General features: G+C 34.2%; 1 protein-coding gene across 1 annotated transcript in view; it reads left to right on the forward strand.

The window, feature by feature from the left end:
- LOC124947081 (protein madd-4) overlaps window positions 1-25,498 on the forward strand; it is a 187,568-nt gene that overhangs the window by 152,719 nt on the left and 9,351 nt on the right. Inside the window, 7 exon segments of the mRNA XM_047488736.1 lie at window positions 2,261-2,665; window positions 10,574-10,715; window positions 11,477-11,609; window positions 14,490-14,592; window positions 15,431-15,529; window positions 24,603-24,744; window positions 24,951-25,044. Of these exon segments, the coding sequence (XP_047344692.1) occupies window positions 2,261-2,665; window positions 10,574-10,715; window positions 11,477-11,609; window positions 14,490-14,592; window positions 15,431-15,529; window positions 24,603-24,744; window positions 24,951-25,044 (1,118 nt within the window).

Below are 25,498 nucleotides of genomic sequence, written 5' to 3' on the forward strand. Positions count from 1 at the left end.
TTGTATAAATATAGCAATGTGTTTGTTGAATAAATAGTAAATCTTCTAATGTCAACGAAATAACAATAATCCATGAACGTGAATTATAGCAGTAATATTGCGGACTTTGTATTTATTATTAAGACATCGATAATAACTTGACCATTGTGACTGGACAAATATGTTCTTCCTAAGCTACGTAGTTAAACTTTCTCGAAATGTAAACACTCTTTTCCCTCTCTTCTCTTGATGAGGGTACGTTAGAGCCTCGTTAAAATTCCCTTACCGTTAAATAACCTTCAAACTTTGAATGATTTTCATGAGTATCTTTACGAATATTCTGATGAAATATATATAAAACCTTGTAAGTATTATATTAATTTTAATATAATAATTTAATATATTTAATATTCAAAGGAAAAAGAAATAAAAATTATTAGACATATTCTGTACATATATATATAATATATATATATATATAATCGTAGTTCATCTCTGTTATTATCTTAATTATATTCTGTATATTAAAAGGCATTTTTTTCATTCATTTATAAATAATTAAAATGTTCAGATATTTCTATAAAATATTTCTCATCATATAAAGTACATACACATATACGCACGCGCACACTCACACACACACTCATATATATACATATATATAAAATATTTTTACTTGTATTATAGAACATGCTGGCATCGTTTGTCTTAAAGAAAAAAGAAAAGAAAGAAAGAGAAAACCAGAAAAAAAAAAATAGATATCACCCTATTCATATAATTATAATATTATATTATTTATAGAATTAATATAATATTATTTTTGGAAAACGTTAGACTTCAGACAAATGTAATAAAAAATGAATCTTTGTAGAATTCAAAATAGCATTCGAGTTATACGAGTGACCGATATGCGGGTATGGAAAGTAACATACACGATTACATCAAGCAATCACCATCGAAGTTTGCCGTACTAGCTCCATAAAGAAACGATTCGAGCGAGTCGCGGAAATACGTGTTCTAAAATCTACATAATGGCCCCATCCGAGCCTTTCAAAAACCTACCACCACCTGTCGACAAGACCTTTCTCATTTCTACGAGATTGACTCGGTCCTCGTTCGTCTGTATGCAAGTTCTCTCTCTCTCTCTCTCTCTCTCTCTCTCTCTCTCTCTCTCTTTCTCTCTCTTTTTCTTTTATTCTCTCTCTGTCTCTCTCTCTCTCTCTGCCTCTCTCTTTCTCTCTCTCTCTCTATTGCAAAAGAAGAAAAAAAAAAGAAACGAACGACTTTCTTTCTTCCGAAACAATGGCCGAGCCAAGCTCGATCCCTGTCCGCTGGCAGCAATTTTCAAAATAGTTTTTCGCACTTCGGTTCATGGACCTTAAGGAGTTTTCACTCGCTCACAAAAAAAAAAAAAGAAGTAAAAAAAAAGAAATAAAAAAGGCAAAATAAAAAATAAAAAAGATACGCAAGAATGGATTCCTTCGTTCATTACTATCATCGCTTTTTATTATTCTTATTCTTATTATTATTATTATTATTATTATTATTATTATTATTATTATTATTATTATTATTATTATTATTGTAAACCAAAGATAAATAATATTTTTATCCTCTCTCTTTTTTCCCCCGAGATAATTTTTTTAGAGATAATTTTCCTTTAATCTTCTCTCTCTCTCTCTCTCTCTCTTTCTCTCTCTCTCTCTCTCTCTTTCTCTCTCTCTCTCTCTCTCTTTCTCTATCTTTATCTTTGTCTCTATATCTGTGCTTGCTTTTCCTCGGTAGTCACGATCGATTCCACTTGGTTCGAAATCACCAGACGATAGATAACTCTGGTAATAGAAAATTTAAAGAGCGTGGAAAAGAAACGCTTCGATGGGGGGGGAGTGGAGGGAAGTAAGGGGGGGGGGGTGGTGTGAAAGTTTGAAGTTTGACGATCCAATTTAATCGAGAAAAAAACGTTCATCAATCGTTATATCTCGAACAAAATCATATTATATTAACCATAAATGATTCCTTCTAGATTTTCTCAAGGAATCGTATAGCCCGACGATCTTTAATATCTCCCTTCTATAAATATATATATATATATATATATATATATATAAATGGATCTTATTTCGTTTTGAAATTAAATTGCGATCGAAAGAAAGAAAAAAAAAAAAAAAAACCGATATTATCAGGATGGAGAGGGTTAGGGGATGGGGAAAGAAAAGAAAAGAAATGAAAAAAAAAAAAAAAAAAGAAAATTGACGGACGATATATTTCTTTGTGATTTCAGCCATGCGAAAAGCCAAGTGATTTTCGTGCGGAACAATGCGCGGCATTCGATGACGTACCGTACAGTGGACAATTGTTAAAATGGTATCCGCATTACGATCCAGCACGGCCCTGTTCTTTGATCTGTCGTGGGGAGCAATCACTTGGGAATAACGTCGGTCGATTGCAACAGCAACAGCAACAGCAACAACAGCAGCAGCAACAGCAGCAACATCAACATCAGCACCAATACCAACAACAACAGGAGCTAGGGTCAAACGAGAAGATGACACTTACTAGCGATGCCCAAGATGCTCTACAATTTGATTCCGATGAGACAATAGTTGTCCAGTTAGCCGACAAAGTTGAGGATGGCACGAGATGTTATCTCGATGGCCGTGACGTCTGTATTAACGGCGAATGCATGGTAATTTTATCATTGTTCGTATAATAATTAATTTCACATCTATAAATTCATATCTTATTCTTCCTTCCTTTTCTTTCTTTTTCTTCTTTTTTTCTCTTTTTCATTTCCACGACAAGACATTAATCGTCGAGTTCAATTAATATTATTTTCTTCTTTCTTCTTATTTATTTTATCTTGTTTCTTTTTTCTCTCTCTCTCTCTCTCTCTTTTTTTTCTCCTCGCCGTACTTCCTACAGATATATAACAGATAAATAGTAGCCTATGTAGAGAAACAGACTTAAGAGTAATATGTAAGTTCCGATAGAATCAACGTGGCTTGCGGATAAAAATTGCACGTAGTTTCACGTTCATTGACTTCCATAGACTTAGAGACTCACGTGACGATATCAACGACCTACAGACCCGTATGAATTATCCACGTAGCTGCTTCGTGCGACTGGCCAGTTGTTCACATCGTTTCATCTCTCTCTCTCTCTCTCTCTCTTCATTTCTTTCTAACGATTCAAACTTGCTCTAGTCGTATTTTTATATTTCGTTAAATTCAACGAAGAGTTCCATTCATTTTGATTTTTCAAAGATTTCTTTCGAAGAATATCAACAAAAAAAAGAAAGGAGAACGGGAATCAAAGAATTTAGAGTTGAAAATTCTAAAAAAAAAAAAAGAAAAAAAAGAGAAAAGAAAAGAAAGTAAAAAGAAAAGAAAAAAAGAATAAATGTAAAATTTCATATACAATTATATCGTTTTACGTAATAAGTATTATGCATCTGCATACATATATGTAGGTACTATCGGTCGATCCAATGGTAGAATCAAGTGGAGTACTTTAGACCCTTATTCTACTCCCTTTTGGACGTTTGTCATAGTTTCGAGAAAGGACGAAAAGCAAACGTCAATAGCAGGTGTTTCATGCGTGATTTGCCAAAGCTTCGATCTATCCTACGCAGATTCAATTCTAACAGTTTACCGACTGCATTTCACTTATAACAGGATCTCTTTGGATCCTATTGATGTATGGTATAGTTCTAGTATCGATTAACCTTGAAACGATCACGAAAGCTCTTGAAAATTTGATGATGTTAGTTCGTGCAAATTAAAAAAAAAAAAAAAAAAAAAAAAAAAAAAAAGAAAAAAAAGAAAAGTAAAAAAAATTTATCCGATCAATCGATCAACAACGTTGATCAAATTAAATTTTGTCTCGCAAAGTGATCTGATATTTTTCAATTCAACGACAACAAACTTCAGAAAGAAAGAAGAGAAAAAGGGACGAAAACAAAAAAAAAATATTATCGAACGTCACGTGAAAAAGTTTTCCTCCCGTTTGTTAATTAAGTATCGAAGAAAAATGTTTTACCTTTTTTGACTTTTCGATCACGCAAATGCGAAGTAACGCGCCTGATGAAGGGCAATCCTTTCGTACATTTATCAAACCCTCGTAAATTATATTACTTTTCTTTACGTGCCTGTACGAACGGGTTGCCTGCCGTTAGGGGATTTTAAAAAACAAAAGTTTATAAATAGATGATCGCGCTTTTACGCGCATAACTAACGACTACGGCCCATAGGTATAAAGTATTGCCCATTTTCAGGCGCGACAAATAAATTAAATCTAATATAATATAAAAAGTGATTCGAAATAATATTATCAAAATGATTCAATAAGTATTCTCGGGATATCGATTGTGTCGAATTAATTTAAAAGAAAATATAACAGATAATACAAGTTTCTATATAATTTTTAATAAATTAAACCGAAGAGGAATCGCTTGTTAAAGTTATAATTAAGAATTAAATCGCGTTCAACTAAGTCAACGGTACTTGTGTCGGTCGAATACGTTGTAAAGAGAATTCTTCGAGTATCACGTCGAATGAAAGTTAAAACGGTGAAAGAGGAAGATTGGATATGATATAAAAGGAAAAAGTAAAATACGTCTTGCCATGCTTGATGTTATTTCAAGCGGATTTTCGAATTGCTTCAAGACATCATTCGTCGTAATCGTGTTTTTCACTCGTTTATTTAAAAAACAACTTCCCTGCTAACGAGCATTTTTTCTTCTTTTTCTTTCTCTCTCTCTCTCTCACACACACATACACACACACACATACACTCTTTTTCTAATATTTATCATAATTGTATCGGAAAATTTCCCATTAGACTCTTTCTATCCCAATATTAGCCTAATACGATACATGTGAAAACATTCGTTTCGAATAGATGTAAATGAAAAAGTGCTTTATATAACGAGAACTACTTCATAATCGAGACATAAAAATTACGTTCACCGCAATGTGTTCATTAGCACTCGCTCAGCCCATCCATCCACCCATCCACCCACCCTCATACCTACCCACCTACCTACCTACCTACCTACCTACCTATGTACCCTCTCTCCCTTCGACCCACCACCATACGTCCTTAACGTTTTATCACGTATGCGCAACGAGGTTTGCGCCCTATTTTTCACAAGACCACCGCCGTCATCGCTCTTCTACGAACTCTTACTCGCTGTGCGAGAGAATAATAATAAGAGGAGATAGAGGGGAAGAGAAAGAGGCGGAATAAGGGGGCGGCGGCAGGACGGGCGGAGAGAAGGGGTGGGAGAGGGAGTGTGGTCGGGAAGAACGATTATCTTGAATAACGAGGGTCCAACGGGGAAACAAGAAAGGGAAAAGAAAAGAAAAGAAAAGAAAAAAAAAAATAGAAGAAAGAAAGGAAGAAAGAAAAAAAGAAAAAGAAACACAATTCTTACGGGAATAACGTATAAATAATAAAATATAATTCATGGTTGAACGGAGACAATTGTGAAATGTTTCCCGTATAGAATTCGATACAAGACGCGAAATGAGAATAAATACTCGGTGATAAGGGACGGGGGTAGGAGGGGGGATGGGGTGGGTGAGCAGAGAAATAAAAAGGTAAAGCGTAGGGTAAAAGCGTTGAAATGAAGGAGAGAAGAAATGAAAAAATAAGAAATAAAGAATGAAAGATAGGAAGGAAGGAAGGAAGGAAGGAAGGAAGGAAGGAAAGAGGAAAAAGAAGTATCTTAAAAGGATCGTGGTAGAACTCCTATCGATTTTTAGTGAAAACTCTTGGCAATCTCTCTCTCTCTCTCTCTCTCTCTCTCTCTCTCTCTATCTTTATCTCTCTACCTCTCGTTACGATTCTCTAGATAGAGAATTCGCACGACTCGCCGTCGTACCGTCGAGAAAATAATTAACGGAATTTCATAACCGCGAGAATGAAGTTGGAAGGACAATATCTAATCAGCGGGACGAGTCTACGAGTGTAATTAAGCGCGTAGCCGAGGCTAGCTACGGTAAACGTAAACTGGCTTTGCATTATTAAAGGCCTTGCCTCCTTTCTTCCGCTTCGGACGAACACGCTCGATGTGGCCTCCCCCACCCCCATCTGCCCACCCCCGTAGCTTGCACGACTCAGCTCACTTCCGCTTTTGTATTACGTTCACTCGTTAGAATTTGTCTTCTCGCAGAGTTTCACTGGAAATTGCTTTCCCGCTCCTCTTGCCGGTCCTTTCTCTCTCTCTCTCTCTCTCCCTCTTTCCCTCTTATTCTCGTTCTTTCGCTTCTTCCTGAGCGTTCGTTCAGCCGAAAAAAAGATAGTTCTTATCCTTGCCAACCGTTATCCCATTTGTTGAAAACAAAAAAAGAATAAAATAAAAGAGATAAAAATAGTTGGAAAAAAAAAGATAGAGAACGAGAGAGAGAGAGAGAGAGAGAGAGAGAGAGAGAGAGAGAGGGAAGGAGAAAAGAAATAAAAGTAACTTAGCTGACAAAAAGAATAAAAAAGAAAGGGGAAAAATAAATGAAAATATAATTTCAACGCAAAATTTGTATCAATGCCTAAATTCGAAAGGTGTAACGCTTGAGTGTCCAGATACGTTCGTTCTTTTGAAATGCAATGGAAAAAAGAAAAAAAAACCCCCCGCCAAGAAAAGAAGAACAAAAAAAAAAGAGAGAGAGAGAGAGAGAGAGAGACAGAGAGAAAAGATAAAACCATCGTAAGAAATATCGCGAGAATTTTAACGATAAAATAGGTAGATTCTAGGAGTAATAAAATTCTTGAACGTCCCACGTAAATCCCATTGTTTCCGCTAAAAATACAGAAAAACGTAGGAAGGAAGTGAAAGTGGAAAAGAGGAAGGTGTGTCTGTGTGTGTGTGTGAGAGAGAGACATAGAAGTAGATAAAGAGAGAGAGAGAGAGAGAGAGAGAGAGAGAGGAGAAAAAGAGGGAGAGAGGGAGAGAGAAGAGCTTTTCTCTTCCAGTCTTCACTCTCTCTCTTTCTTTCTCTCTCTCTCTCTCTCTCTCTCTCTCTCTCTCTCTCTCTCTCTCTCTCTGGTGGCCTACAAATCCTATTATCGAAGGAATCACGTTGAAAGGAGAGAAAAGGTGAAAAGGAAGATGGAAAGGGGTATTTTCTGAGATGTTGGAGAGAGGAGCGTATCGTAATGGAGCAAAAATGGTTGCCTCGTTGAATGCATAACGGGCGATACGAGCTCTCATTAATAAGGTATTTCGAATGCGCTCTTCGTATAAATACGATTAATAATCATAAACGCATTCTCTCTCTCTCTCTCTCTCTCTCTCTCTCTCTCCTTCTCTCTCTCTCTCTCTTTCTCTGTCTATTTTATGAGAATAAGTAACGAAATGCAAATTGCAAGAAGATTCATATATTATAATATAACTTTATCCATTTAAAAATATTCCTCGTTAAAATATCTATCTATTAATTAATCGATTGATTTATTAATGAACGACAAACAAATGCAATTCGATTGTATTTTAAATCCATACGGATTAATAATAAATTATAATAATTTAACTCGAATAAGTCGCGTATGAAGTAAAAGAAAAAAAAAAAAAAAAAAAAAAAAAAAAGAAAGAAAGAAAAGAGAAAGAAAAAAAAAAGGAAAATATAAAAAACTATAGGATTGGTAGGATTCGATTTTTAATAATATTGATCCAATGGATATACAAATACGCAAATAGGATTATAAGAGTGACATAATCGAAAAGAAAAGGGGATGATAGGTTGATAATGGAAAGAGAGAGATAGAATTAAATTCCACGATCTTTCATTTCGCACGTTCGACCGACTCTTTCATCCATTTTCTTCTTGGTTTGTTTACTTAGAGAAATAACCACCTTGCTACGACAGGGGCCCTATCTTTCAATTACTGGACTCCACTGGCCGCGTTTTATATGTATATAACCTCGGCTAATGTAAATCTAATCTCGCAATAACGTTAGGATATATTTTCGTCCTTTGGGACGTAGAAAACTAAATCTAATACGTTCTATATTTCGATCAAATAAGAAAATTAAATCACGACATTTATATTTATAAGCTTTTATACGATATTTACTCTTTTTCTCTCTTTTTCTCTCTCTCTCTCTCTCTCTCTCTCTCTCTCTCTATCACTTTCTTTCTATCTTCTTTCTTGTTAATAACATTTTATAATGTCTACGAAAATATTTCTCAAACATTTCTCTCCCTTCCTCTTTGTATATAAAATTTTTTTCCTTTATCTAATTATAAATGTAAATTTAGTTTATATATGTATCTAAGTATGTATGTATATATGTATGCATGTATGTATATTCATTCTTTACGGTTACATCTTGCATATCTTACACACGCAAAACTTCTACGTACGTACGAAATGCAAGAGAACTTGGATACAATAACATTTGCATAAGACGATACGCCAGAAACATGGTTATCCCGAAACGAATCGACGAGAGAGAGAGAGAGAGAGAGAGAGAGAGAGAGAGAGAGAAAGAGAGGGAGAGAGAGGGAGAGAGAGAGGAATTCGACTGACGAAGAAATGTGGAAAAATGAATTCATCCTCCTGTGAAATTAAATATCGATATAACTTTCAAACACGTAGATAGACACACATATACATACATACATACATACATACATACTCGCACACGTGGATACACGCACGTTTACAGAACATTCCGTTCGCGGTTCTTCTCTAACGAATTATTATTCCGCCCACAAATTCCGTCAAATAGCCACTCGAAGCCGCGAAGTTCGATCTCTCGAGGATTTATATATATATATATGTATATATATATATATATATATATACATATATACGTTCCATAATGGACACAACGTTTGGGATTTCATACAGGACTCAACTGCATTTCATTTTCGTACACAATATACGTAGAGAGAAATGGAATGAAACAAAAAAAAAAAAAAAAAGAAAAAAAGAAAAAAGAAAGAAAGAGAGAAAAAATAAAAAAGAAAAGTAAACAAATAAAAATCGGTTTAAGAAGAAGAAAAGTACATCCCGATATTTTTTATCTTTCTTTTTCTTCTTTTATTTTTTTTTTTTCCTTGTTTTTTTTTCATTTCTTTTTTTTTCTTTTTTGTCCTTCTCTCGTTAATCCGCAGATATATTAATGACATTTTTCGTAATTATCGAACGAACCTATCATAGAGGATACATACGAAGATGACAATTTTTTACCAACGTTATAAATAAATATTCCATTTGATGATTTATGAGGATATATCATTCATTCTATTCTTCGATCAATAAACGTTACTTTTTCGTATATAGTATCTAATCGATTTCCTAAAATAAAAAAAAGATACAACGATAGTTATATGTACATATATATATATATATATATATACTACTACTACTACTATAATATCAAGGACCTTTTTTCTTAAAATATCTAATTACTTGGATCTTCGGTAATCTATCAATCGGTCTACGTGTATGATCTCATTAAGCGCACGTCTATCTTTTTTACTCTGTCTATCTCTTCTCTACTCTTCTTGTTATCGTCGTGTACTCTTTTTTTATAATATGCTTCACTTCCCACTCCCATCCCTCCCCCCTTCTCTCTCTCTCTCTTTCTCTCTCTCTCTCTCTCTTTCTCTCGAACACACCGGATAAGAAATGAATAATGTACTCTTCTCAAGGTACGAGGAAACCTCTATGCAAGCTGAATGACAAATCAGTCTACGGTCCAAGCCAGGTCACGAATCGACGTCAACCTTTTTCTCCTTTCACCTTCCTTCCTTCCTTCCTTTCCTATCTTTCTATCTTTCTCGACTTCTTGTCGAAAGGTCCTCACCGATAAGTATCTCGGTCAAAAAGGAATTAACTTTTGTTTTCCTTCTTTCGCTAATTTTATAATACCTATTTTTAAATCGACGAAACTGATCGTATGATATATAATAGGACATGAAAGAAATAAAAGATACGAAGAATCAATTTTCGTTTTCAGGAAAAAAAGAGAAAAAAGAAAAGAAAAGAGAGAGAGAGAGAGAGAAAGAGAGAGAGAGAGAAACGTTAATCGTGACAATTTCATTTCGATTACGACGTAATTAACAATGAGAAATATTTATTAGATAGAATTTTTATGCGAACTAAAGATAAATAAATAAATAAATATATACATATATACTATATATATATATATTTTTTTTTTTTCGTTATGAAATATTTATTAATAATAATATTAAGGAATATATATATATATATATATATATATATATAATTTTCTTTTTTAAATTGCATTAAAGTGACATGTACAAAAGGTTATCGCAAAGATTCTTATCGAATGTATTTGCGATTAATTTTTTTTTTTTTTTTTATATTTATAACGCAAAATTTTTATATGAAATAAAAATAAATTAATATATATATACATATATAGTATATGTTTATGAAATATTTTTTAATATTAATATTAAAAAATAATATACGTATAATTATCCTTTTTATATTACATACGTGTCATGTAGGAACATTATTACAAAAATTCTTATCGAATATATGTGCGATCAATTTTTCCTTTTTCTTTTTCTTCTTCGTGAAGACTCGATAAAACGTCAATACGTTGTCGTGTTCACAGAAAGTGGGCTGCGATTTGCGAGTCGGAAGTAGCAAGAACACGGATGCGTGCGGAGTTTGTGGCGGAAATGGATCGAGCTGTCAATCGAAATACTCTTGGAACTTGGAACCGATATCCGCTTGCTCCAAGTCCTGCGGCGGAGGTAAGTAATTTCTTATTTCCAGACGATCATCCCTCTGCCCCCCCACCCCACCTCCACATCCACCCCCACCCGTCGATTCCCCAACCCCCAATCTCCCACCCTACCTCATCTCTCTCTCAACTCATCCCTTCTATTCCAAGGGAGATTCTCTTTGACAAAAAAATTTCATATCGGACGTTGCCGTCATATCAACGCAATCTTTTTTTTTTTACTCTGTGTCCCTTTAAGAAAAGATTGAAAATTCAATAAAAATGTCTTTTACTCGATCAAAACTTCTCCACTTAGATTCGCTTATTTTTTCTTTTTTTTCTTTTTTTTTTTTTTTTTTTTTTTTTTTTTTTTAAAAAAAAAAGATCGAATCGTTCATTAGTCAATTGAATATATTTAAATTATTCTCTTTTCCCTTCCATAAACTTAGATAACAACGGAGAAAAACGTATCTGGAAGAATATTATGAGACAGAGTCCTTATAAAAGGATTATATTAAATCTTATATATATATATATAATAAAAACAAAAAAAAAAAGAGGAAAAACAGAGATGATTTCGTTTATTCGAGACAGAAGAAAAATTCTTATTAAAATTAATTTAAATTAAATCATCGATCGTTATTAAATGCCTTGGATTTATAAATAAATCTATTACACATGAATCAGATTGGATTTAAATGAATTATACCGTGCATCTTACTTTTCTTTAACTCGAACGAATGTTGAGTTTTTGAGCTTCTCTTTATCAAGTATTTTGTCGTTATTCCTTAGGTTTTAAAATAGCAATGCCAGTTTGTAAAGCAGTAGGAACGGACGATCGTGTTGTCAACGACAGCCATTGCAAGAACGATGAAAGACCTGAGAAGACTCTCGTGCCATGCAACACGCATCCCTGCACGACAAAGTGAGTATCGTTGCACGAAACACGGAGATATATAAAATTTCTGTCTTCGTTAAACTCGTTCATGAAATACAAAGGAAGAAAGGAGTTTACTTTTCTTTTTTTTTCTTTTCCTTTTCTTTTTTCCTTTCTTCTTTGTTCGTTTAACTCTTATCTTTTTAGTTTGAAAATATAAAGATTTTTTCTTTTTGTTCCTTTTTCTTTTTCTTTTTTTTTTTTTTTTTTTTTTTTTTTCTTTTTTTTTTTTTTTTTTTTTTTGCTAGTAGAAATATCATCATCGTACGTTTACGGATAACTTTTAATATTTTATAAAAAGAAAAGAAAATACAGAAGAGACACACTACGTCACAACTTCTTCTTATCACTTTAGATATCCTTGCTACTAACAGTCGTTGATTTTTTTTGATTCGAGAATTTATTTATTTTATTTATTTTTCGTTTTTTTTTCCCGAACTCGTTTAAACATTTTTTCCCCACTTATTTCATGCTTATATATTGTTTAATATGTCACTTTAATGTTCACTTCGTCGATGGATCACGTAATACTGAATATTTCTAAACGTATTACGAAATGTCCTATCGTTTCGACCTTGATACATAACAGTTTTTCTTTATTATATACAAATCTCTACGACATTGCGTCTTTGAGATCATAATATTTTGATATTATTCGTCATAGATGTAAAATTTTACGTGAGTCATTGAAAAATTAAAGACAGCACATCTAAGCTTATATATATATATATATATATATATATATATATATATATATATATAATCGTTCTATTTAATTCAAATCATAAAATATAAACCGAAATTAAATATGTAAACAGCATATTCTTAATCCTTATCTTAATTTTAATCGTCTATTTATTCGACGTAAAGTTTCGATCGAAGAAAAGTTTCTAAACTTATCAATTTGTTTTACGATTTGAAAAAGAAGAAAAATAAAAGAAAAGTCGAGTTGGCCAATAAAAGTCACGAAAAAGAATAATCGATATTTAATAACATCCAACAAGCAAGTTTCAAATTATTTATCAATGAACTATCGATGGCAATTATATTTTCGAGTTGTTCTTGTAAAATGATCGCGTCACTGAAAATGGATATCGATCCATAAAAGTTTCCGAACCCTTCAAATAGATATTCAATTATATCAGACAACTCGAGAAACACTCGATACCACCCTTTTAACTTTGTTCGCTTTTAACGATCCCGCGATAAACGAGTTAGGCACTTAATAAATTATCTCCTCATTCGATCCATTATTTTATTTAAAAGATATCGTTGTCGAGTATAATATTTCTTTTTTTTTTTGTTTTTTTTTTTTTTTTTTACGAAATTGATGTTGGGCAAAAAGGACGATCGAAGATTATCAAGAGAGAGAGAGAGAGAGAGAGAGAGATTAATTGTTAATTTAATTTTTTCATCTGTCTGTCTTACTCTTCCTATCTCTCTCTCTCTCTCCTTCTCACACACACACACACACATATATATATATATATATATATTCATTTTCAACATAAAAGTGTAAATTCAACGACGTATTTCGTATCGTCGACTATTTCCTCGAATAGACGACGATGGTGTTAAGCAAGAGACAGCTTCGTTTAACATTTCACACATCTCGGTTTTGAATATTTCAGAGCGAACGTGTTCCGTCTTCTCTTAGAGAGGATTTTTCTGAAATGAGAAAGAGGAGAAAGAGAAGAATACAAAAGGGACAAAAGAAAAAAAAAAGAGAAGGACGAAAAATAAGAAGAATATGAAGTCCGGTTTTGCGTCAACGTTTCAATATTTAAAATGAACGATCACGTCGAACTCATAGTCGACTTAGTTTTTTTTTCTTTCTCTTCTTTTTTAAATAACACATTTCTTTCTATTAAAAAACCAAAAAAAAAAATAATAATAATAATAGTAAAAATATTTCTATAATTCTAACAGAAATATAAAGAAGGATCGATTAGCTAGACCATTGAAATAAAAAAAAAAAAAAGAAAAAAAAAAAAAGAATAATAAAAGAAATGTCAATCTTGAACGCAATCTTAGTTAGTCTAAATACTTCTTTAATTTTATTTAAAAATAAAAAAAAATTACATTCAAAATATTTCTACAGTAACAAAGGAATACCGTTTATTTAAAAAACCGAAAATTTAATTAAAACGGTATAATGAAAAGAATGAATCGTTATCATAGCCAATTGATCTTCCACTTTTCGAATTAAAATGAGTTTTCGTTCGAGCGAATATCGCTTTTACTACTTGCGCAACCTTGGAGAAACAGCCCCATCGCGTGTTCCTCCTCCTCCTCCTCCTCCTCCTCCTCCTCTTCCTCCTCTTCCTCTTCCTCTTTTTCATCCTCTTTCTCCTCTTCTACTCTACGATAGTCGAACGATAATGGCTTCGGGACTTCGTGTTGTAACGCGTTCAACGACTCGAATCGTACGTACCTACCTACGTTGAATTACAAGCGTAAAAACTCATCGAAATTCGAAAGCGTAATTTCTCTCACGATAAATGTGTGCGACCTCGTGAATCAGTTTTTTTATTCGAGCGAATGTTGGAATTTTATGAACCAGCAATTTCTACGAAGAACCTCTTGCAAATGTACTACACTATCACTACTACTACTACAACTACTACTATTACTATTACCATTTGTACTATGCTTATGTAACAGTGTGACTGTGGCAGTGTGCCATAGCACGTCAAAGGATACAAGGAAGAATATTCTTCCAGTATGGTATTCCGATGTTTAAAATCTTTTTCTTTTCTTTTCTTTTCCTTTTCTTTTCTTTCCTTTTCTTTTTTTTCTTTTCTCTTTCTCTTTCTTTCCTTTCCTTCTATTTTTCCTTACTTTTTTCTTTTCCTCCTTTACTTTCAGATGGATAAACGGAGAATGGAGCAAGTGCAGCGCAAGTTGCGGTGGCGGATCGAGAACCAGAGCTGTCTTTTGTACCGAAGAAAATGGCAACGAAACTACGAAGGTAGGAATTGTCGAACAATTTTTTCCTATTTTTTTTCTTTTTTTTTTTTTTTTTTTTTTTTTTTTTTTTTTTTTTTTTTTTTTTTCTTCATTTTCTTCATTTTCTACGGCCGGCCGATACGCAAAAACGTGCCGTTCGCGCGACGAAAAATAAATTCCGACGTATTCGTGGGACAGAAGTTAAATTTCAATATATTTTTTTTCTTTTTTTTTTCCTTTTTTTTTTTTTTTTTTTCGTTGCCTTTTATTTTTTTCCCTTCATCTTTGGGTTACGACGAAAACGATAGATACGTATATAAGATTGTCCTTCGTGGATCGATTTGGTCGAACATATCCTTAACCTCGTTCGGTTCGTTTAAGCTTAGAGGACTATGTAGTTCGTGGTAAGCCGACATTACGTCGTAAAAATTTCTCATCCGAGACTTTCTGGCTCGAATGCAGAGAGCCGCGAATCTCGTTCGCCTCGGTGATGCATAAGTGCAAGACGTAGAAATAACTTTCGTATACTTAGGTACTTTTCACTTTTTCGTTTCGCTAAAGTGTACCACCACTGTGCCAGAATAGAAAAAGTTTTCTAACGATTTGTACGGATCTATTTTGTAATTTCTTTTTTTTCCTCTCTCTCTCTCTCTCTCTCTCTTTGTCTCTCACGTCTCGATTAAATATGCGATAACAAAGATATAAGTAAAATGGACGATAATTTATATAAATTTATTTATTTTAAATAAACCGGAGCAAAACGCGAATACATATGTTATAAGAATTTTCTTAATAATAAAATTTATAATGTTCGACGTTTGATTTACAATGACAAAAGAACGTAAATCACATTGTTACAGTTGCCAGAGCATAAATGCAGTGTCACGCACAAACCACGAGTACAGGAGACCTGTAACATTATCTCTTGTCCAATGTGGGAGGCCGATCAATGGAGCGAGGTTTGTATAGCTCGATCTTACTACGAACACGAATGTCGGCCATTTAATCGACCGTTCTAGGAATCATAATGTATTTACATATACGTGTAGGTGTACATACATGCTCACATACTCACATAACTTACTGATGTTACGACGTACTCTATCCGAGAAACAAGAAGTGTAAAAGCACGTTAAACTTACGATTTACAGGATGATGATTGTCTCAAGTGTGAAAATCAATTTATAATGCGTATCATCAATGAAATTTCAACGAGAACTCATGAGTTCGATGATTCGTTTCTTTTTTTTCTTTTTCTTTTTTTTTATTTATTTATTCATTTATTTATTTATTTATTTTCTTTCTTTTTTCTGCGTAAAAGTGTGTCGATCGTTAAAATGAAATACGATAATACGACGAAGTTAACAGAATCTTTCGTTGTTAAAGAATGATATATGTAATACATGCCAACATCAAAGATACATGGAACCTATTTTGAAAGTGTTCCTGTACTTTCTCTCGTAACACGCTTAGATACCTCCTAGATCTAGTCTATCATAGATCAGGTATATCCGATTTTCTGGTTGACGGTGACGAGTGATGTCCGACGTAATAACGACGAATAGACTCGTACGCGTTCCAACGCAATGTGTTTCTACTATAGTCAACAGATAGAGAAAGAGAGAAAGAGAGAGAGAGAGAGAGAGAGAGAGAAAGAGAAACAGAACATAACGCGTATCACCATGAAACATATCCAGATCATGAAGTAGATCCATAGAAACAAGTAACAAGCTAGCACTATAAGAGGAGAAAAAATGAAATCATGATGGGAAGATAAGTTTCAAAGAGAAAAAGAGAGTTGACGAGATTCGCGACGTCGGTATTTGAAAAAGAAAGAAAGAAAGAAAGAAAGAAAGAAAGATAGAAAGAAAGAAAGAAAGAAAGAAATAAAGTAGAGAAAAAGAAGCTTTTTGAAAGCCGTACACACATACGACGTAAATACATATAGTTTGGATCTAGCGTGCTGCCGACAGTTTGTAGACACTTTCAAGTTTTCAAATAATAAATATTCGACTCGAGCACATTTATTTTTCTACGAGTCTAAGATCCTAGGTAGAGTCGAATATCAGCCTAACTTTATCTCTCTATCTATCTCTCCTCTCTCTCTCTCCTCTCTCTCTCTCTCCTCTCTCCTCTCTCTCCTCCTCTCTCTATCTCTATAGGAGCTTAGAGTAACGTCTCTGGATTCTCTTTGAAGGATGTTTCGGGTCGCATCAGCCATTGACATCAAACAGGACAATTTACTTGTCAAAAACGACCTTCTCTCTCCTCTCTCTTTCTCTCTCTCTCTATCTCTATCCATCTATATCTATCCATCTATCTATCTCTTCATCTTTCTCTTTATGTTTTCCTGAGTCGTTCCCTCCAGTCTCCGAACGTTTCACTACCTTCCAAGTCTTTGCGAAAACGGGACGCTGTTCTCCGTGGTTTTGGATGGAGGGTAGTTGAAAATAGACACTCAACCGTACCAAGATAGAACACAGAGACAGAGAAAAAGAGTTCTGTAGGTGGGGTATAGGAAAGTATATAGTTGACGAGAGCACTCTCACGACTCTCTGAAGAGACAGAGAGGAATAGAGAAACAGACAGAGAGAGAGAGAGAGAAAGAGAGATGCATTCTCTTGGAAAATGGCTCGCGTTGTACAACGAATCCACTGCTCTCGTTGGAACACGAGCTACCGTCCCCCACTTCCTCTCCTTACCTTTCCGCGACTTCTTGTGATATACCCCAGACGATGGATAAAATGCGATGGGAGAAATGCAACGGTTGGTACAATGCTGATCGAGACCAACACACGAGCCATTAGAGAGGCTCGCTCTTAAGAGCATCGAAAAAATGGCTGTTGCTGTGTTACGCGACTCCACGATACAAGATAGTAATACTTATTTAGAATCATACACTCTTTCACTTTTCCTCTTATTTTATCTACATTTTTATCTTTCTTTTTCATTTCTACCGTGTTTTCTCTCCTCTCTCTCTCTCTCTCTCTCTCTCTCTCTCCTCTCTCTCTCTCTCTCTCTCTCTCTCTCTCTCTCTCTCTCTCTCTCTCTCTTTATCCTATTTTCCACTTCTTCGTCGTACAAATGGCATTGCTCCGGTTCACGTTCACGTATCACTGTTTTCCTCTATTCTTTTCTTTAACTTATACCTGCTGATATTCAGCTATTTATGTATCTTAACGTATGACTCATGTACTTAGATAACTACGCATACGTCCTAATCTACTTACGTGCTACGTATGTACTTATATTATGTACGTATAAATGTATACATGCGTAGATATAATAAATGTTGGCTCATGAAAAGAATGCTCGAGAAATGGCTACGTTACGATTTTCCGCATAGCAGACGACTATCAGGCGCCTTCACGAATTTAACTCTCGTAGTTGGCATCCAACTACGGATACTCTTATCGTATAATAGTTTACTCGATCTTTATCGCCTTATCTCGTATCTTTTCGTTCCCTGTCTGTATTATATATGTATATATATATACGTTGTACAACTTTTAGAAATGATAATCGAAATAAGAACGATTCTAAGAATTTCCGAAGAATCGTCTGTTATTATATCGATATTTCTTTCTTGATTTTCTTTGTTTTCTTTATTTTTTTCTTTTTCTTTTTTTTTTTTTTTTTTTGCTTTTTTTTTTTTTTTTTGTTGCTCAAAGGTGAACCTTTGAACGAAGGAACATTTGAATGAATGAATATTCCGAGGATTAACGATGAGAACAATAAAGAAAGAGATAGATAGATAGATAGATAGAGAGATAGACAAATATTAGATCGATGAAGGACGAACGACCTCGTGACGCCTAGCCAAGCTTTTAGTGCTCGTTGAGACGCGTCGCGTTCAATGCCCACTCTTTACAATGGGAGAGAAAGAGACAGAGACAGAGAGAGAGAGAGGGTGAAAGAAAGAGAGGGGGAAGAAGAGAGAGAGAGAGAGAGAGAGAGAAAGAGAAAGAAATAGAAAGAATTCTGTCGTGGTTTCTCTCGTCTAGCATCTGTGCCACGAGCAAATCGAGATGTGACTTCGCGAAATGTTCTCTGGACTGAGTCCAAACGTAGCCACGAGCTATGTAACTTCGGAGGTATGTATGTATGTATGTATGTATCTATGTATGTATGTACGTATGTACGTAGCCATGTACGTACGTACGTACGGATTCGTACGTACTACGGGTTTTATATGTCACGTCGATATCGCCCCGGAAAACGTTCTTTTATTCGTCCTTCAAAATTTTCACGGTATAAGCCAAACTTACTTCGTTATACCAAACTTCGAATTGTTTCTTCTTTACTTTTTGCTCTCTCTCTCTCTCTCTCTCTCTCTCTTTTTTTTTCTTTAATTTCTTTCTTCGTTCCTTTTTTTTCTTGTTTTGTATTTTTCCTCTTTTTTTGTTCTTTTTTTGTTTTTTTTTTTTTTTTTTTTTCTTTTTTTCATTTTTGTCCTTCCTATCTCTTACAATAATTATTTTGCGTCATAATGTGGTGTGACAATGAGAAAAGAAGAAAAGGAAAAGAAAAAAAAAAGGATAAAGAAAGAGATACAAATGATTTAGAATAGATAGAAATAATCTATTTTAAAGAAATTGTTTGTTTAAACGATCGACTGATCTAAATGATCTGTATAATCTTGAACGGACAATGTTGAGACAAAAGAACGATTGAATTTGTTCGTAACTCGACATACACACATACATGCATACATATACACATACGTTTGGAAGTTCTCCAAATTTGTAAAGTCGTAAAGTACATCTCTCTCTCTCTCTCTCCTCTCTCTCTCTCTCTCTCTATCTATCTATCTACTATCTATCTCTTTCTCTCTCTCTCTTCTCTCTTCTCTCGTTTGAATGAATTTCATTTTACTACGAGGCTATTGCCCATCTCGCAAGCCATATGCGTGCGTAACAACGCGCACATTCAAATGGACAATTCGTGGGAATTAGCGGTACATTCACAAATTAATGGAATTCAAATAGCGTACAGACCCGAGGAACAATTTATAGGAATATTTACGATGTGAGCTACGATTTATTTAAATAATTAACGCACTGCCAACGATAATTATTGTAGCAGCTGGCCTCCAACGAAATAATTTACTACGTCGATCAATCTCAGAGAAGATTTATTAATCAAATTCTAACGTTCCCTCTCTTTCCCGTGCATAGTCTATAAACTATGTAATTATTGAACCACAAAATCAAATGTTTGTGGGTGTTCATATATTTATATGTATTGGTATACATTAATTAATAGTAAACAAGCGATTTGTTAAAGATTTAAAAAATCTAAAGAAATATATATATCATTCTTTTATATACAAATAATCTAAATTATTACATTTTAATATCGTATAGTACATTATATAAAATTATGACGTTCACAATAATATGCATCGATTATTGAAATCGCAAAATAGATGATAAATAATATATATATGTATAAACGATTAATGAATGAAAAACGATTAATGAGATTAAAGGAACATAACATCATTTTTCTTTTAACCTTTTCTTTTCTTTGTCCTTTTAAAATACAAAATTTTTACTTTTATATTTCACCTTGAAGAAAAAAAAATATCAATTAATGATATAAAACGATAACAGCATTGAAACGTGTAATCCTTTAATACGGTGGACACGTTGCGATCGTAATGATAATGACGATGACGTCAACTGATAGCTTGGTTCTCGTTGGGGAATTAAAAAAGAAAAAGAAGCAAAAAGAAGGAAAGAGAGAGAGGAACAAGAAAGAGAGAAAGAGATGAAAATCTCGCACCGATTGCAATCTCGTTCGGTCCTGTCTATGCACTCAGGGACGGAAGGCAAGCAAGCGTAGGCAGGTAGGCGGGAGATGGAGGGCAGGAGAGGGGGTAGGATAAGGGTAAAAAGAAAGAAAAAAAAAAAAAAACAACAAGTTTCATCCGTGTTTCCCTCTCTATGGTGTTAAAAATATGAAAAATCGCCAAGAGATAAAAGCTTTTTCCCTTATGGAACGCAACGACTATACTTACGATTTATTCATGAGAACACTTAATGTACTCGATTCTCAAATCGGATAGATAGATACGTATTTATTAAGGTAACAGCTGCCATCTGAAATAGTACCGTGACGTTTCGTAAATCGCAAGAGGACGACTCCTAACGTTCGATCGTTAAAGTTAAAGATGCCGCTAGTACGATCGTTTCGAAACGATCTTGAAATTGTCTATCCAATACGTAATGGCAGCAACAGTAGCAGTAGCAACAGCAACAACAGTAGTAGTAGTAGTAGTAGTAGTAGTAGTAGTAGTAGTTGTAATAGTAATAGTAACAATGATAGTGGTGGTGGTGGTGGTAATAGCAGTAGTAGTAGTAGTACGTGCTACGTTAAAATCGTCGACGATAAATTCATGAATTGTAGAATTTCTTTTTCTTTTTGAAAGAGCGAGAGAGAGAGAGAGAGAGAGAGAGAGAGAATAAGAAAAAGAAAAAGGGAAAATAAAAATATATTTTTATCACGTAACGATCTCTCTGAAATATTTTTCGGTATTCTTCAATTTTCATTTGATCATTTTCTAGGAATAAACGAATAATAAACGTATGTAAGAACATATATATAAACGAAGGAATAAATAAACCAGAAAAACGATACGCTAGGAAGATACTCTTACGTGACTCATTCCATTGGGCATCTTTCGATAGAAGCGCAACCGTCTAGGAAACGACTGAATTCTAGTATATCGAGCGTAATATCTGTTTACCACGGATACCATGAAGATATTTCATAAACGATCTCGATAGATCGCTTACAAAGATTCTCTTATACGATGTATATATATATATATATATATATATATATATATATATATACGTAGATACATGAACTAGTGAGTTTGTGCGCGCGCGCGCCAACGTCCGCTAGAGTCCACGTACATGTAAAGTTATCTATATACATATGTACGTATACGTACATATATGTACATATGTGTATATATATATATATATGTATGTATGTATGTATGTACGTACGCCGAACGAAAATCGAGTCTTCGACGCTTTCCTGGCATCATAGGTAACGTTTTCTCTTAGCCTCGGGCTACTCTTTGTTATCGAATCCATCGAGACGTTACGCCGGAAAATGTCTTACACACAATGTATTTCGGGGATGGGGAAGGGGAATGAGTAACGGGGAGGGAGGGAAAAGGAGGTTGTAGAGAGAGAGAGAGAGAGAGAGAAGAAAGTAAGGGCGCCATCGTGAGAATTTCTTAGCTACACATTTTCCCTTGTATCTTTACGATGTATATATGTGTACAACGTGAGCGTATGTGTATATATATATATATATATATATATATGTGTGTGTGTGTGTGAATCCAAATGTGTATTTTCGAAAGTGCGCCAGTCATGATTTACGGCATTTCGTACCTGATCGATGCACGGAAGAGTTCGCTATCTCTCTTCATCTGGCTCTTTTTTACAATAAAAAGAAATAAAGAAAGAAAATAGAGAGGGAGAGAGAGAGAGAGAGAGAGAAAGAGAAAAGGAAGAGAGCGAAGGGATCGAGAGGAGGAGAAGACAACGGAAAGGAGGCACCCTTTCGCTAGCGATACACAAAAGCCTCGTGCCCGTCAGCAAAGCATCGTAATGATTTCATCCGAGGCTAAAGCGAACGAACGAACGAGAACTAGAACGAGAACGAGAACGATAGAGAGAAAGAGAGAGAGTAAGAAGAGGAGAATTCGAAGCGCCTTGGAAGACAGGAATTGATAGATTTCTCTCTTTTGTGAGCCTCGAAGCCATGCAAATATTGAACCGAAAGCACAGGGCTCCTTAAAGCACTCTCTGCCTGTTTTCTCTCTCTCTCTCTCTCTCCTCCCCCCCCCCCCCCCCCTCTCTCTCTCTCTCTCTCTCTCTCTCTCTTTCTTTTCTCTCTCTTTCTCCCCTTTAACCTTTCATCGCTTTAAATAGAGAAAGGAGAGTAAAAGAGAATGAGCGAGAGAGAGAGAGAGAGAGAGAAAAATAGAGAGAGGATATATATATATATAAATATAGATTCTATAGAGAGAGAGAGAGAGAGAGAGAGAGCTAACGCGCCTACGTCAGTGGATTTCCGCTTTTCCTTCGCGTCACCTTTTACACATTCGACATCTTCGAACGATAACTCTTGCGTTTGACCTTTTTGTTCCTTTCAGAACTTAACTCCTCCACACCCTTTCCCTTTGTTTTTCAACCCTTCGAATACTCTGTCTTTTTTCTTTCTTTCTCTTTTTCTCTGTCTTTTATTCTCCTTTTTTTCTTTTTCTTTCTTCTTTCTTCTTCTTTCTTTCTTTTCTTTCTTTCTTTTTTTTCTTTCGTTTAGCTTTCTTTCTTTCTGTCTTTCTTTCGTTCCTTCTTTGATTTTCAACTCTTCAACTCTTTCGACGAATATCAACCGAATCGATGGTAACTCTCGTGCACGGTAGAGACTCGTGCTACCAGAAAACTTCTACCTACTCTTTCCACCAAAAGTAACGAAACGCCAAAGGCGATGTGCAGAAACACGTAGAGAAAGAGAGAGAGAGAGAGAGAGAGAGAGAACGATTCTTCCCTCTCGCGCGACTCTACCATTTACTAAAGAGAAAGAGAGAGAGACAGAGAGAGAAATAGAGAGGAGAAATATATGTATATAGAAAGAGAGAGAGAAAGAGAGAGTAAGTAAGAGAGAAAGAGATAGAGAAGGATGACCCGTCTCTCAGCAAAATCCTGAAGATAATCCTTCCCCCATTCTCCTCCTGTTCGATTTACGTCGCTCCATGTTGAACCCAGAACGACCGAGTGTAAATCAGCTCCTGGGATTTCCAGAAACGACCTAACTCACTTCGAAATCGGAAGAGGGGAAAAAGGAGAGAATGCAATTAGAAATGCATTGTGCGTTCCGTATGGGAATTCGTGAAAAAAAAAAAAGAAAGAAAAGAGAATATTTTCTACATTTTTCGTTCTTTTTCTTCTTTTTCTTGTCTTCGTTTTTTTTTCTCTCTTATAATCATCAGATCGAAAGTTAACGGGTACGACGAGTTTGTTAAAGGGATTAACAAATTCGAACTACTTTCCGTGAGTTTGTTGTTCTTTTTTTTTTTTTCACGCGATAATATCGCTTTTTTTTCTTGTTTCTTTTTTTTTTATTGTTGTTGTTGCTTTTTTTTCCTTCATTTTTTTTTTCTTTTCGTTTAAGTTTAATCTTAAATCAAATATTGAATACAATTATTAATATATTTCTTTGTTAGATTAGATCGATGTGTAAGATAAACGTTAATAATATAGAACTTTATTATTCCGTCTGATAAAATTGAAATAATAAATAATGAATTCTCTGGCAGTCAGTTTGGAAGTTTCAGAAAGCTAGTAATTAATAATTATACTTGATAAACTTCACAAATGCGATACGAGACGAGACGAGTTCAAATAACGTTACGTCCAATTTTATGTCTCAGATATTATATCAGGATATCCTCTTTTGTTAATCGTTATACGTTATATTTGAACGTTAAGCTGTTCTACGATGTGCAAAGAAAAAGCATTTGAATTATTGATGATAAACTTTGTTATCATCGAACAGCCCATTTTAAGTTTCTATTTATTTCGAGTGCGATTCAATCAATACGATTGTTATACAATTTTCTTTTTCTTTTCTTTTTTTTTTTTTCTTCTTCGTCTTTTTACACCAAATTCACAATAATTTTAATGAAAAATTAAACATTATACGCGACAAAATGTAATAACGTAATCGAGAATTATATTAATATCTTCATACGTTTGACAAATTTTTTATTTTTTATTCTTTTTTTTTTCTTTTTTTTTTTTTTTTTTTTTTTTTGATATAAAATTATCACAATGATATCGTTGACAAATATTCGAAGAAAAAAAGAAAAGAAAAAAAGGAAAAAAAAAGAAAAAAAAATAAGAACAACTTATCACTGTTGTTACATCCTGTCGCGTAAGGATATAATCCGAAGACGACGATGGATCGATCACAATTTTAAAATAGATCTTACTTCTTCAACAGTGTTCAGCGTCCTGCGGTACCGGTGTAAGAAGAAGAAGCATCGAGTGTAGAGATGGAAACGGTCTGATCTCGACTGGATGCGATCCCTTGGAACGACCGCGTGCCGAACAGGAATGTAAAGCTAATGTAGCATGTAGCATGTGTAAGTTGAAATATTTACGAGTACAAAAGTACGATATAAAATATAAACATTTATGATAAATCATTGGATAAATAAATGTAACATAATTCCGTGATCATTATCGAAATCGTATTTTTAATAATTTTCAATAAAAATTATTTACGTGTTATACATAATATATATACGTAATTAAAATATCAAATAATTATAATCTATGAATATGAAAGATGGCGAGGATCTAACGCAACCATTGATGCAACCTTATCCACCACCACCGGTGCCGGAAAAATTAATCGATCAACCTATACCATCGGAATCGACGTAAGTAATAATATTAGAACAAACGCATAAACACACACAGACACACACATATAACATGCACATACATATATATCTCTCTATATCTATATGTATATCTATACCTATACCTATACCTCTATCTATCTATCTATCTATCTATCTATCTATCTATCTATCTATCTATCTATTGTATTTCTGTAGATCAAGCTACCGAAATCTATTTATTGCGTATCGATGTGTTCTCCTAGAGCTTACTCGTGCTTAATTATGATATACGCATGTATATTTGTTCATTCAAATATACGTGTATTATTATAGTAATACAAACCCTCCTCACCCCCCTCCCCCAACCCCGCAATCAACAAACCAATTAACCAACCAACCAATCAACCAATCAATCAATTTAAAACACAGCATTCATTTCTTTATGTTAATTGGTATGTTCCGACAGATATACGATCTACTTTGCCTGTGG

The sequence above is a fragment of the Vespa velutina genome, chromosome 2 (genome assembly GCF_912470025.1).
Source record: "Vespa velutina chromosome 2, iVesVel2.1, whole genome shotgun sequence".
NCBI lineage: Eukaryota > Metazoa > Arthropoda > Insecta > Hymenoptera > Vespidae > Vespa > Vespa velutina.